At 34.9% G+C, this 16618-nt stretch overlaps 1 protein-coding gene across 9 annotated transcripts in view; it reads left to right on the forward strand.

The window, feature by feature from the left end:
- Obsc (Obscurin) overlaps positions 1 to 16618 on the forward strand; it is a 122527-nt gene that overhangs the window by 41100 nt on the left and 64809 nt on the right. For all 9 annotated transcript variants that reach the window (XM_053754263.2, XM_053754245.1, XM_064436883.1 and 6 more), the window contains one exon: positions 10099 to 10230. In XM_053754263.2, coding sequence (XP_053610238.1) covers positions 10099 to 10230 — 132 coding nt within the window. The remainder of the gene's footprint in view (positions 1 to 10098; positions 10231 to 16618) is intronic.

Below are 16618 nucleotides of genomic sequence, written 5' to 3' on the forward strand. Positions count from 1 at the left end.
GCACAGGACAGAGGAGGGTGGCGTACGCGAAGAGAGGCCTGTGCTCAACAGTGGGCACAAATAGGCTGAAATGATGATAGCAAGTTGAGTTATTATTTCACAAGTATCGAACTCACTTTGGTGCTCAATCTGTGTTAGTTTACATACTTATTTATGTTTATATAAAAAACAACCTTTTATTTTGTAAGTTTCGTTTATATAATTTTATATATTTTATTTAAAAAATATATCTGTTATATCGATCGAGAAGAAATCAAATGCAAGAATTTAAACGGAGTTTGTCATCCTTGATAGCATTTCCCTACGGTCAATCATCTAATAGATAAATCAACAAATTCTCCTTAGACTTCACCAAAATTGATTCGGTCAACATACCTCATTCTTAGAAGTTCCTACCTAGTCATTTCGAGTAGTCGTATACACAGTCACCAATATTGCTAGGCTTGCAATATATCTGTCTGTCTGTACTACAGAAATTACACTAATCAACAGGCAAATTGTTTTCTAACCTATAGTTATTATATTTATCTCATTCTTACAGTCGCATTCCTCATGACTGAGGGTCGTGGTTATAAAGTGGAATGAAACACACGTAACGACTTTTTGGCATTTCACATCGTTGGTTATTTACAATAAGTATTGTAATAATTGAGTATTTACAATAAAAGTTACTGATAATGTCAAAAATCGGTAATTGAGCTCAAAAAGTTGTTTAAAGCTGTTGAGAAAAATCTATTAAAGTGGCTGGTAGTTTGGTTTGGACATGTTGAAAGTATTGATGAAAAGAGGTACTGACTACAGAAGGAGAGGGAACAAAGAAAGAGATGTGTTATGTGAGGGAGAATATGAAGTAGATAGGAGTGGACGTGAGTATGACAGCAATTAGAAACTTGTAGAGAGAAGACATATTGCGCCGACATCAGATCATGGGAAACGGTAAGGAAGACGAATGATGGTGGTCTCTACAAACACTTTGGGTTTTCAGGGAAATCAAGGACCAGCTTTATTGCGTGAATGCTATAACAATCAAAACAGATCCAACGTTTTCGTTCTGGAAATTTCGACCTGCAGAAGAAGCCCCGTGGACGGCCGGAAACCCTAGTTGATAATGAAGAATATTGTGGCAAAAAATTCAACTCAGTCCAAACCGCTTTCAAAGATTTTATTGATTCCCGTCCGAATGGTTTTTTACTTAAGGGATCAATGAACTACTTATGAGATGGCAAAAGTGTACAAATTTCATATGTAAGGACCTAATATCTTCTTCCACAGGTCAAGTGTGACTGGCCACTAAAATTGGCGTGGTACTCGCACTCAAAATAATCTACGTTATTAGCTATAGTAACTTGGCGTTTTTTCCTCCCACGTGCTTTTTGAACAAATCGACAACGATATACAATTACACTTGTACGCGTCCTATTTTTTATAGGATATAGGGTAAATAAACTGAAAAAAAAAGTAATTATAAAAACGCTTTTTTTTTTCAAATATATATATATGGTAATCAATTATTTATCAATCCACCACGATCTGGGCGACCGAGCTAGCCATAATATTCATGGAATTTATGTAGGCACGAATTATCACGCAGATGATTAAACTATAAAAATTTTAAATCGGTGACTGATGTGATGCTCGACTGACCCACTCGATAAGAGCACTTTCAGTCAACTCCGTCTTGGCTCCTTCTCATCTCATCATACTATATTACGATAGCCGTTTTCTTCACAATAAATAAACGTTTTGGGAATATTCTTTTGATGTGTCGTGACTTTCTGGTGGATTTTCATAAGAAAACTTACTTGACTATACTGAGTGTTAGGTACTTAATTATAATACATATTACATTTTATGTTCTATGTGAATAGTACGAGATGACACTTCATTATCACAAACGACCGCGAGGTATTTATCGTATTTAGGACGTTGTAAATATGTATAATTAAGATTATAATGATGAAATATGTTCAAAAACCACAGTAAAAGGTTCATTATTTGGCTCAAAAAACATATGATAGTCAAAAATCTAGGATTTTATTACAAACACATAATGATTCTAGAACTGAGACCTAATCCAAATAAGATCGGCCTCGAAACTTTATAGCGTTTTAATAGCAATATAACGTTTTAATAGCGCATAACGTTAACGAGTTACTTATTTGTAAACGTTACGAAACGAAGTGTTTTTATAATCACTCAGTTCATTAGTTTGTGAAACTGTTTTTTATTGCTTGGTTGTCTCTTGTATTATTATCGCTTTTATTAAAATAAATGTATAGAGACAATCACACAGATTCAGTTAACCCTACCAAAGCAAGTTCGAGACTTGTATTGAGGGAGACTATAAATAATAAATATATATATTAGGACAAATCACACAGATTGAGCTAGCCCCAAAGTAAGTTCGAGACTTGTGTTATTATGGGATACTAACTCAACGATACTATACTCCTCTATACTAGACTCCTTTATACTATATTTTATTTTTATGCATTTTTCATTCATTTACCTGTACATTAAATTTTTGATCATTTTATTCCACATCTTGTCAACAAAGGCATCTATAAATCGGCCATTTCACTTGTCCTAAATCTCATTAAAGTTCATGGCACAGGGTCAAAAATATCCTCCTTGATGTTGATCATCAAAGGAATGGGATGGGTCTATAAATTTTGTGCACGACACCAGTATGGATATGTGGACCAGGTTTTGAGGTTATGATCGTGATTCCACTAGTTACGACTTCACCTATGTGATTGTGGGACGAGTTTTAAACCCGAATAGATATTTATTTATGAACTCGGATGTTTTCAAAACTTACTGAAGCTACGAGTCTATCGGACTCTTTCTAGACACATAGCGAGGAAATATTTTTTCGTTTTTGTTGTTATGTGTGAGGAAATAATCCGATTTAACCATATCCGAAGTTTTCCGTCGTTTACTTTGGACTAGAAGCCGATGGCTGGCTGGAAGCCGACAGAGGTTGACTACTGACGACGTTTAATTAGACTCTGTATGCTATTCCATGATTTCCAATTTTATATTATATGTTAATTAGTATTTCATGTTAATAAGTTCAGCAATTCTTGAATTATAAAGAAGTAGAAGCTTTGCGTCTACATGTCATTAAGACTAGGTAGCCAAATAGACTAGATATAGTGTAACAGTTACACCATTAATAACTTCAAATGGCGTCGAATTAGTTATAGTTTAATCCAACTTTATTGTATGTTTATAGATAAAAAAATATAATATATTTGCCTAAATTAAAGCAGAACCGATCCAGAGATACCGGCTTGTGCTTATATAAAGAAAATAAACATTGATTTGTTCCGTTTTAGTTACAAAAACTATTTTCTTTGTCAACCTGTCATAATTGCTAGTTTGCGTGGGTAACCCATCAGTGCAGTAGACGTGTAGACAAACACAGTTGTCATAACCAAGATGGCCGCCGGCTGTCACGCGCTTGACGTTTCCTGATGACGCCAATTTGAAACTGATATGGAGCAGGGATCTGTTACATCTCAGTTTTAGAATGAGATATTTATTACTAAATAGACGATTCACTCTGCTTATTAAAATATATAAAATATTCAATATACTTATATTTACCAGAGGTGTAGATCCTGATACTAAGGTCGTCTGCTTGGGTGCCAAACAACAGTGCTTACGTTGTTGTGTTCCGGTTTAAAAGGTCAGAGAGGCAGTGTAATTACACGATATTGTGGCAAAACAACTAGTTCATAAAGCAGGCAACGCGCGTGTGACACCCCTGGTATTGCAGGCGCCGATAGGCCGTGGTAACCACTTACCATCAGGTGGGTCTCATGCCTTTTTGCCTGCTTGATAGTATAAAAAAAATACTAGCGACGTGAGGGTTGAACTTTTATCTAAACTACCGACTCACGCGTTCCTTCTTCTGCATTTTTATGATAAAAAATAGTCAAGTTACTTCCAAAGTTTTAGTCTTTGAAATGTTATCAAAATAAGTTCAATCGTTTTTGAGTTAATTCTCTCATCTCATCTCATGTCTCTTGTGTCTTGTTAGAACGTGATATTCGCATATATTTGCCTGTATGTCTGTCTGCCCTAATTACGCCTGCGCCTTCCGCTGGGATCTACAAAACTAGGGTGGCGATGTCCGAATGGTCAATTAAAAAGAAAATCTTTATAAATAATGCTGCTCATTTTAATGGATTGTCGAAGTAATCCTTACATTGTTGTGATTTGTAGCTCCGGTCCCGATTTCAGCTGTATCATCTTCAAATATTATTAGCCGTTCCAGTTTGAAATGAGGAACGGTCAATCAAAATGACCAATCATTTTGCTGTTTTGAAAATGGCATTAGGAAAAACAATCGTAGCAAATCTGACAATGATCTTTGGAGATGTTTTGTTTTTAATGTTATTTAAGTTTTAAAATATCCCTTCATTGAGTTAGTATCCCGTGACACATGTGTTAAATTGACTTTGGATGTAACTTGAACAGTGTGATTTGTTTATTTATTTATAAATAAACGATTTTATACTTATTAAAGGAGCTTTATCAAATTTCATAGTTTAGGTTTTAATACGTCTCATTATCTTTACCGTTTCTCGATTTAGTAATTTTCTTAAATCGTACTTTAATAGACGATCGTCCTTAAATGAATGGATCTTAATCTATCCATCTCTTAAACACCACGCCTTTTTTCATGTCCCTCGTTTAACATTCATAGCCATCGGTGTTACTTTGTCAGTTAAAATATAAGGTTAAACAAGTCCTATATAAAATATTATATAACAATAAGGCTAGAAAATTGTTTCTAGCCTCATTGTTATATAATATTTTATAGGATATTGATCCTGGTAGGCAGTGGTTTCAAAGTTTGACAGCGCACTACTCTCATTATTGAGTAAAACTGTGGTTTTGCTGTCAAATAGTTTGTGCGAGTGACTCACAGTAAAAGTCAAATTGTTACAAAAAATTACATACTTGGATCTTTGGTCGTAATGTTTTTTTTTTAATTCATTAAACTGAAAATGTTGTTGAAATCAGCTCGATTGGCCCGACACATGCAGATGATAACACATGTTCAATTAGCCACGCCCACGGATTTGGCTAAGTGGTTTGACAAATTAAGAAATTGTATATTGTGTTCGTTTGGATCTCTTCGTTCAACATGAGAATGAAGGTTCGATGGACTTGATGCCCGCCGTTTTTGAATTACATACTTGCAACGCAATTACGCATTTACTTGAAACTATTTACCATTATTAATCGTACTAAATTTAAATAGTAAAATGAAAAAAAAAAACAACTCAAAGGCTCAAACTTAAAAAGCGTTTAAAAAGCTATTATGTTACCAATATATAACTAATACTATTTATTTTTGACATTTTCTGTTTTCACCACAGAGCTATGCCCCATCGCTAGATACATTGCGTCGACGTAGCACGTTGCGACTCCTTCGTGCTCCGTTCTTTTCCATAGGTTTTGATGGTTTTGACCCTGAGGTACGTTGACGTACATCTCCATACAATTTGTGCGTTATCCGTCGACGGATGTCAAATCAACGGAGCACAGATGAGCAACGGGCCGCCTCTCTAACCTGAATGTAATAAAACTTAATAAGTTAAAATTTCTTGTAGACTGTACGCCCGTAACTTTCGTCCCGTAAAAATAACTATTCCCGTAGGAAATTAACACGGGCGAAGCCACAGGCAAAAGCTAGTAATCTATATTTGTAACTTGTTTAAGGTTGAAGGACTTGAAATTGCCAAATCTTGCATGGAATATGAATTAGACCGAAATTTATTGTCAACAATAATGAAATGTTTATCATAACAAGCTGAAATATCTGGCCCTTGCGCAACGGACGTTAACCTGCATTGCTGCGTCATATACAAACATACAGATCAAAGTATACTAGTTTAGTAATCAGACTTTTCATCGTGTTTATTAATAGAAAAAATCAGTACACTAACACAAAAATATTTCGACCTTAAATATACGGACTATAACTAGGAACTTATTACTACTTTTTAGCTTTTAACCAGGTCATAACTATCTTACCCAAGGACTTCTCCTCTTATTGATAAACTAGATATTGTCCGGGGCTTCGCTCCCGTTTTGAGACAAAATATAGCCTATAGCAATCTTGGATAATGTACCTTTCTAATGATGAAAGAATTTTTGAAATCGGTTCGGTAGCTTCGGAGATTACTCGCCTCCAACATACAAACTCACATAGTCACAAACTCAAAAACGCTTACCGCTTTATAATAATAGTATATTGTTAAGTTTAGGAATAGGTACTTCGAGCTAAAATATGTTTTATCTCGTTCTGTCAAATGTAATAATAATTTAAATTAAACTTTAACTTTTGAGCTGAATGGTCAACGGGACCTCGCAATCTTGTGATTATAGATTTTAAAAAATACTTTATATCGATTAAACCACTGTAAACACATGGGAAACATGTTATTGCCTAGAAATTTACGATGTATGAGAACTTTTTTAAGGACAAAGGTGTACTTACTCGTAGATTAAATATTAAAAAATACTGTGTGCGCGAAAAATAAATTGCTAAAATATACACACTTTTTTAAACTTAGAATCGGACGTTTTTTAAACTTAAAAACATTTTCAAATATAAAGATTGTTTTTTTTTTGTTAATATTATTAATGTACATTGCCTAGAAAGCGGCCATTACAAAATGGAATCGTTTAAATAGAATTATGATTGTATGACACATTTACACACAGTTTCATAGTAAATATCTATTTCATATGACTTATCACGGTCACCTACTTATACATAGGCTGCTATTTATGTATCCGGAATAACAAAATTAAACAAACATATATTATTACATATGGTTTTATTGTTTCTCGAAGTATTCTCCGCGATGATCTATGCACTTCTGCATACGATGAAACCAATTTTCAAAGCACTTTTTCCATTCTGATTGAGGTATGTCCAAAACGTGTGTTTTGAACGCATCAACGGCCTCTTCGCGGCTCGAAAAACGTTGACCACGTAATTTATTTTTAATGTTTGGAAATAAATAAAAATCATTGGGTGCCAGGTCGGGGCTGTACGGCGGATGACCCGTCAATTCAATCTTTTGACCCTCCAAAAAATTATTTGTTTCAGCCGACTTGTGGCAGCTAGCATTGTCGTGATGAAGTATGATTTTGCGTTGTGGGTTGTTCTTTCGTATTTTTTCAAAGACTTCTGGCAAACAAATGGTGGTGTACCATTCAGAATTAACCGTCCTACTATTCTCTAGTGGCACTGTAGCTACATGTCCGTTGATACCAAAAAAACAAGCGACCATTTGCTTTAAAGTGCTTCTCGCACGAACAACTTTTGTTGGATTCGGTTCATCTTGAAAGACCCACACCGTTGACTGCTGTTTAGTTTCAGGGTCATAAGCATAGATCCAGGTTTCGTCACCTGTGTAGATATTATAAACAGCTTTTGACGTGCCACGGTTGTATTTTTTTATCATTTTCTTACACCAGTCGACACGAGCCTGTTTTTGATCTACGCTCAAGTTGTGCGGAATCCAACGCGAACAAATTTTTTTAACAATTAAATGTTCGTGTAATATCGCGTGTATACTCGTCATACTAATGCCCAGAGACGCCTCTATCTCGCAGTATGTAACATGACGATCTTGCATTACTAATTGTCGCACAGCATCAATATTTTGTTGTACCACTACCGATTTAGGACGACCCTCCTTAATTTCATCCGTGAGCATAGACCGTCCACGTTGAAATTCCTTAAACCAATAATACACAGTGGTTTTCGATGGTGCTTCATCTCCAAAAGTTAAAATCAGTTGTTCGATGCACTGTTTTTGAGTTAATCCACGCCGAAAATCATAATAAATCATCGCGCGAAAATGTTCACGAGTTAAATCCATGGCAATGAAGACAAGCTATTTTCAAAATTGGCGCCAATTGAAAAAAACTAATGACAGGGACATGAAAAATATTTATTCTCTAGCCGAAGAGTTCTATTTTCAAATGTTGTAATTACTTTTTAAATATTCTAGAATTATTGGCCAGTTCCGGATACATAAATAGCAGCCCTCGTATGTTATTCGTGATGTAATATATTACGTACGAATTTAAAGTGGCGTTTATCACAGAGGTAGAGCAGAATGAGAAATATGTAGGTAAGAATTCAATTATTTTAGGACTAACTTATATATTATTGTCGCTTTTAATAAATTGCTTTGGGGACGCGGCACTTTTAAATTATATTTTTGGTCCGATTTTATGGTTATGTTACCATTTTAGCTAAAAAAATATAAAAACCGCCCAGCTGTCTTAAATCAAAATTATATTACTTTTATATAATTTAAAATCAAAACTAACTATAATTTATAACTATTTTAGACGCTGCTAGAAGCCTTATATTTGCATATTTTTTTAAATATAATTTTCTCGTATTTCCGCTTACATTTAGGGCTGTAACGCTGCAAAGCCCATATTCATTATTTTTTTAAGATTCGACTGTTTTACAACCGGCTCCCTACTTGACGCGAACCCTCCTTGGGAACGCTATTGTTGCCTATCAGCTGTCAAGGTCCTTTAGTCGCTTCGTATAATACCCACGGCAGGATATGGAGTGGTCCTATTCTAGGGCGGAACCACAACCCTTAACCATAGTTCTCTTCTGTGAGCTCTGAAATATTATTTTTTTCTATGATGCCATTTTAATTTTTGCACCAATCTAAAATCTATGTTATTGAAACAATCTCGTCTTGTGATTGATGTCCAACGGCTGGACGTCAAACCATCAGAAATCTAAGTCTAGAGTCGTCGGCGAGTCAACGACCTACCTATTTCAGCTATATGACGTCACAGTCACTCTGACAGCTCCTAAAAGCTTCCGGCGTGTAACAATGGGATATTTTTAAAACGGTAATAATCAGGATGTGAGACGAGTGGAAAATTGGTTTTTGACATGAAACTGCTTCGGCTATGATTTCTGGGTTAGGTTAGCTAAAGTGTCAATCTATTTAGGACCATAAATACTATTATATACTTACTGTCGCGCATCGATTGTATTTTGTATTAATTATAACGTAATAAGTTTTGAAGTACTTTAAGCCTGTAATCATAGTATAAGTTTTATATCTACTGTACGATTTGGGTAAAATAACTATAGGTAGATGCAATGCTGTGTAAATATTGCATCATCCAAAAGACCGTTATATGTCGGTGGAGATAAATATGTATATTCGTCTCTATCATATTGATTAAGAACCAATAAAGTAATCGCCTTTCTTTCATAGCTCAGCCAAGCGTAGCACCACTGAGGCTCTGTAATTTTAATTAAATATAGCGGTTTTATACTACATACTACTACTTCCAAGTCACAAGTTTACCTGGTCCTCACGAGTGGTCAAGCTATTGGCACAAATTAATAAGTGTTTTTATTTAGCGCCTATATATCCCAGTAAGCCAGATTGGCATAGAATAAAAGTATAATTCAAACACATACAGTCCACTGCAAATACTTACATTTAATAGATTTATTTATTTATAAATATTAAAAAAAAAACCTACCTGAGTAAATCTGAATGTTTATTTCGATAAAAAATCTTCTGTGTCTATTTTTTTCACAACTATCTAACTTATACAGTCTACTTTACTAAAAAAACCTTTTCAATTCACAATATCAATAAGATATTATTTGACCTAACGTGAGAAATGAACATTGTTAATTTTTTAAATTTCATCGTCATATTTTTAACCCCCTACGCAAAAAGAGGGGTGTTATAAGTTTACCGTGTCTGTCTGTGTATCTGTGTATCTGTCTGTGGCATCGTAACTCCCAAACGGATGAACCGATTTTTGTTTAGTTTTTTTGTCATAGATAATTTTATCGCGAGTGTTCATTGATGAGTGTGAGCCATGTTTCATGAAAATCTTCAGTTCAGCCGTTCAAAAGTTGTAGCTAAATGAATATTGAAAGTCGGGGTTTTTTTTTTATTTGTATAATAAATAAACTTGTATAAGAGCGAAATTATAGTTGATTTTCAGTCGATACACATGTGAATGACCCATATTTTCATTTAATATCTCAATTTTCAGATGGCTGGTGCGAGTGGTGGAGGACGTGGACGGCGGGGAGATCAGGACTCGACAGGGGTTCGTACCAGCTGGCGTGCTGCATGAGAAGAAGACTGCTGAACAGGATCAGACTGCTTTGGCTGCGAGGAGACAGTAAGGGACTTTTCTATAGCATAGTGGGCAAACAAGCATGCGGGGTACCCACTCTCCCAATAAAATCTCTATATGAGATAAATATTGGAAACATTCCCATGGGAACAGTTATTTTTCTGGGATGAAAGGTATCCTATGTCCTTCTCCGTACTTTAAAGTAGAATTGACCTCTGTCTATTCAACGTTCTTGATGAGGTAGCAAATAAACAAACTTACAGCAAATAAACAAACTCACAATCATAGAGTTAGTACTATATACGTATCATTGTAATACGAACAACGCCCATCCTGTGGTCACATCGTATCCCCATAGCTTGTGTTGACCACTTTCCAATATGCTAGTTCAACACTTTCGCCAACGTTGCTTAGTATTTAGGAGTGCTTTCATTTACCGCAATAAAAGACCGGCAATGTATAACAAATCCGGCAAAGTTCGGTGAACTCTTTGTATCATAATAGTTCATGGATAGTTGTGTGGCGACAGTGTGGAGCCGGCATTAGGCTATATAAATATAATGAAAATCGACAAAACTGAAAGATATAGGTACTGTTTACACATAAAATATGGTTTCTTTAATAGTAGGTCAATTAAAAAAACATATTCAAATAAATACAATAAAAATAAATAAAAAGTTTGTGTCAATACGTACAAAGTACCAAATGAAAAGTTAAACCTTCAGTTTGTGTAAACTTAACTTATTTAACCTTTGATTATATACAGTCACCATTAATCTTCAACTCGTAAGTCATAAAATTAAATAAGACACGAGAAGCCGACATTTGTGATATTTATCACAATTAATCCTTCTACGTCAAAAACATACGTCTCCATCACTACAGATCCTCGTAAACTGTGCTAATTATTTTATTGCATGTAAATATATTAATTATGACGTGTTCCTTATTGAGGTTCTGAAGTCTCGTTACGTTTCTTTTTTATTTTTGGCAGCGTTTTCGCAAGCCAATTCTCGGGAAGTTTCTGTAAAGAATTAATTATTTATTTGTCCGGTAACTAGTCGCTTGAATATATTTAAATTATTACGGACTAGCTGCGCCCCAGGGTTTCGCTCCCTTGGAAATTTCGGGATAAAAAATACCCTATGTGCAAATCCAGATTATATTTTACCCGTGTACAAAATTTCATAACAATCGGCCTAGTAGATTTTGTAACAGTAACAAACATACTTACATCCTCAAAACTTACGCATTTATAATATTAGTTGGATTATGTCCGCACTTCTCCTCACACATGTTCCACCTAATAATGTAATATGTTGTCCTGGGGGCTTACCGTCATCTCTTAATGCGATCCAGTTCAGGACCTAAACTGATCTGCATCGCTAATTCGTACCATCGAGTTGACATTACGATCCATTATAGGTAGTCACCAAAACAATACGCCGTTTCACTCATTTTGAGTGAATGAAATCGAAACACATACAATTCGGTACCATGTTGTGCATTGAGAACGTAAACTGGATCGCGTAACTGTCAAAATTCGCGATTCATATAAAGTTACTATTTCTGATTGATTACCACGAAAGAAGTCCCACAGACGTGGCGCTACTGTCGCTGAAAACAATGACATGGTCTATCTGTTATTGATAGTTCCTAGTTTTGCCACCAAAACTCCATCGTGGTACGGTTTTTATGTTCCGAAATTTGTGTTTAGTGTTATGATTATGATCGACAAATTTGTTAGTCTAGATTATATTGCATTTATTGTAATTGAAATATTTTATTTTATTGTGTTTTGTATTTACTTTAGTCATGTAACTAACACAAAGATTATAATATACATTTTAATTTTAAGTAACAGAAAAATACATATTGTTTGCTCAAAATGGTAAGAATTTGATGGTAGGCGCCCTGATGTCCAATTACACGCGCACAGATCTACAACGCCACTAAGCACTCGTATAATGTGGCAGTGGCGGAGAACAATCGCCTGATTCTGCGGTCGATACGCAAAGAATAATAAATTATTTGTAAAGTATTATATAATAAATTATAGCTTTCATTATTTATTGTCATCAATTAATCCTAAATATTCCGCTTCAAAACATATATATAAAAAAAACAATAATTGAAACTGAACGTTGTCTCATTAACTCCACTTAAAAAAACTAAAATAAACTCGAAAATATTTTAGTTATTTAAAAATATTTTTCAATAATACGTCATTCTCTCGCAAACAGATCTTTTGTCATGTAGCCTCCTCTCCCCCCCCCCCCCCTCCCCCCTCACCTGACCGGTCCACTTTCGGGTAATTAATAACTGCAAGCGTTGAAAGTAATCCAAGATAAAGCTGTCCTCAAAATATAATTGCGACTTGGCTCTTCTTATTAAATATTATGTATATGTATAATATATTTGGATTTGTATTATAAGTAGACGCTTTGTTTGTCGCTGTCTGACACGGAATCCACACTACTTTGAAGCTCCTTAACTCTAACACACTCAAAAATTCGACAACTAATTACATAATGATGACGAGCTACTGTTTATTCTACTATACTTATTTCTGCAATTTTATGACGAACTCAGTATTCCCACAGTTCAACAAAGCTAGAAGAACTGTAGAGCTATATTCAAACAATTTTGCATACATATAGTTTGAAGTACGGAGAAGGACAAGGGTACCATAGAAGGGTTTCATAGAATTCACTGCCGCGATATTTTAGATTGGATTTTATTTGCCATTTTACAAAGGGAAAACGCTGAAGATCTGTAAAGTTTTAATGTCTATTCTTAATTGTCGTATCAAAGGAGTTAATTCTTTATTAAAACGAAATATTGTAATTCTTGAATAAATTTTATGAACTGTTTTTTTTTCAAACTCAACATATGAACTGGGTGAACAGGTTTTAAAATATTTGTGAAAAAGGGATTATATATTTAAAAAAATAAAGCAATCATCAGAGCTTCACAACGTCACATTACACTGCGGTAATTGGCAGTTTTAATGCAGGTTATTGTACTTATATATGCGTTAACACGACAGTAATAAAATACACTTAAAGTTAGACATTGTTTTTTTATAATCCAAATTACATTTATATCTATAAATACATATAAATGCGAAAAATATTCACTCACTCATCGCGACATCTCGAAGACGAGCCGGCGATGCTGCGGGGAAAAACTAGTATGCATATAAAAGTTGGATATATTGTAATATCAATTTTAATATTGAACATTGATATTACATAGAATATTTTTTTTTTATAAATTGATGTGTCAATCAGTGATCAAAGCAGTTTTTATATAGTGTGACAGTGAAAAAATAATCTTGTTTCACTAGTGTGACAAAATGGTGTGACAGAGAGTCGGTCGCTACACTTCGTGGTTATTCAATGTATCTGTTGGATATATTTTATGTAATATCAATTTTAATGTTGAACATAGAATATTTTTTTTTATAAATTGATGTGTCAATCAGTGATCAAAGCAGTATTTATATAGTGTGACAGTGAAAAAATAATCTTGTTTCACTAGTGTGACAAAATGGTGTGACAAGAGAATCGGTCGCTAAATTTCGTGGTTATTCAATGTATCTACTAAAAAAAATATAATCGCTAACGACATTTTCGTACGTATGGATTGAGAAGCCACATATATTTTAAAGGAATAACTTTCACCATGTACCTACTAAACAACTAAGTACCTAAGTCATATTGTACCACATATCCTGAAATTTGTACATCAACACATACAAAGTCATGTCATGTCATCTGAAGTGACTCGTCAAAACATACGTATTGACATTTTAATTTATTCGTTTATTAGTTTAGAGGTCGAAAACCCTGACAATTATTTTTAATAAAATGTTTACAAAGTTTCGATGAATCCAGGACAAAAATGAAGCCGTCATCGGGATAAATTGGGATTCGCTTCCGCGTGTCAGAAATCCATTGCTTTGCTTGAATCAGTTAGTTGTACAGTCAACTACACAACCAGTGTAAAGTCATAGCAAATTCATTCTTATCGCCGCCGTATAAAGGACCGCATTCGACTGTACACAGATGTTATTTATCTGATGTGCGAATTGACATGACAGACAAAGAGATACTTTTGTTGTTGTAACACATGTTTCTTCTTTTTGTTGTTTTTATCACATCAATTTTATGTACTTTTTTTTTTAATTACCGTAAAAAACAAGTAAAAAATCAGAGTTAAAGTGTCGCTCCACGAAAATATTATCTGTATATTCGTAAAAGTCACGTGCTTTGTAACCGATTTTTTTTAAAAGGAAGAACTTCTTAATTTCTTTTTATAAGTATAATTACGCGATTGATTTTATTTTATATTTGAGTGTTATAAATATTAAAGTCGGTTTAATTTTTTTGGAAAAGTACTTTAGGCGACTTTGATTAAACCTTATATCAGTTTTAGCAATAGCAAAAAAAAACAACAAGAAAGAAGAAAGGGAGGAATAATATAGACAAAAATTAATATTTTTCTAGCTTGTAAACTGTTGCTAGAGTAAATGACAAATCTATGTGCAAGAACACAAGACAAATCTATCGGAAAGACAAATTGGCCACTCGCGAGGCCGTACATAGCCTAGTGTGTCACGCCTCACGCCAGACAGCTGTGCAAAGTTATGGCGGCTTGGCGTTACTCGATCACTATTTATTGGTTACATGCCTAGCAATGAGTCGAGTCGTGGTGCTTTTGTACGTTTATGTAACTAGTTTTTGTCTGTCGCTTCGTTCGCGTGGGACAGTATTTTTCCGATGTGAAAATGTACTCTATGTTCTTCTCCACACGCGTAACTATAAGTGTAATGTCAAAAGTATTTCATAAAGGTGATTGGTACGACTATGATGACGTTTATATCATGAAAAAAATAACAAACTTACTTTTAATTTTAAAAATATCCCAAAAATTATCTATTTTACCGATCAAGTCGTACAATTGCACTCAATTTTTTTTACACTTCGAAGCAGGGTTTACGGCACACCTGATGGGATGTTGTCACCGCATCCTATCAACGCCTGCAACGCCAGGGCTGTCACACGCGCGTTGCCTATTTTGTGTCTTAGGATCTTTTGCCACAGTACCCTGTAATTACACTGCGTCTCTCTCCCTTCACACAAAAGCACAACAATTGTTTGATGACAGAAATAAATAACAGTTATAGCTACCCAATAGGATTGTATGACCTTTGTACCAAGGTACAAAGTATAAGAAAATCAATTAATTATACGGTTGTAGATGGCGCTACTGTGCTGCTGTTAGCGTATCTCCTAAACTAGAGACTATATTTTGTCAGTTTTAGCACCTTGCCAACAAACGACATGCACCTGCAACTACCAGAAATAAACGGCGCGCGCGCAGCCAGCGGCTTTACTGCAGTAAATCATCGTAACGCCTAATAACTCACTCGTGTCTTGTTATGACTTTACGAACGAACTATATATTTAGTTTGGACATAAATTTCAACAGAAGTGGCACAAGTACAGTAGCATAGCGCGTATTTGATTGTAAATTTTAATTAATTAGGCTTTAATAGAATATTTTATGTCTCCCTCACTCTCTCTCGTTATCGCTTGTTCGCTAAAATCCCTTGATCGCCACATACAACTCGACTCAACCTATCATCTTGAAATGTTTACTACACGTAGTTTTAAGTATGAAGAAGGACGAAAGGTGCCTTGGATTCCGGAAATATAACTGCTGCTACCGTGGGAAATCACGCGGACGAAGCCGCGGGGAAAAAATGATATAGCAAAAATCTATTTGACAGTTCAAATTCACTAGTATGTATTCTGTAGGTAGTCGTCTTTAGTAAAGTCTGTCACCAGTGTTATCAATAACACGAAATCAAGAAACGTAGCATAGTATAATTTTGTGCAGCCCTGTGCTCGTTTTGTTTCCAATTAGTTTCCGTTAATATAAAAGACATCGTCTTGTCGACATCGTATTGTTGAAAGATTTGGATCGTAACATCTCGTATATCGTCTTAATTGCGAGTATTATTATCTCTCTACAAGGTTGTGAGATAATTCACGATTTTATTTGCGATTGTGCCATGCCTTATGTGACTAGTGAGTTTATATTTAGGATTTGTTCTAACCCCCAACGACAGAAGGAGTGGTTGTGTATATAGTCGAAGAAAATATAATAAGGAGTCATCTTGGTATATAAACTCATACGTGTGATTAAAACAGACGGACTCTTTAAGCGCTATCCAAACATTTTCGGGTCAGGGCTATCCGTGTTATCAGTTTCAGTGTTCCCCTCAGGGACGTGCCATCCGTCACCCGTAAATTACACATATCGAAGAAATCGGTATCAGTTTCATCTGATACGCACATAACACGATGTCTTGTTTACATATAATCGGATAGCACCGTCAGACCGTCCGTGCCTCACAGTGTGC

The sequence above is a fragment of the Plodia interpunctella genome, chromosome 2 (genome assembly GCF_027563975.2).
Source record: "Plodia interpunctella isolate USDA-ARS_2022_Savannah chromosome 2, ilPloInte3.2, whole genome shotgun sequence".
Classification (NCBI taxonomy): Eukaryota; Metazoa; Arthropoda; class Insecta; order Lepidoptera; family Pyralidae; genus Plodia; species Plodia interpunctella.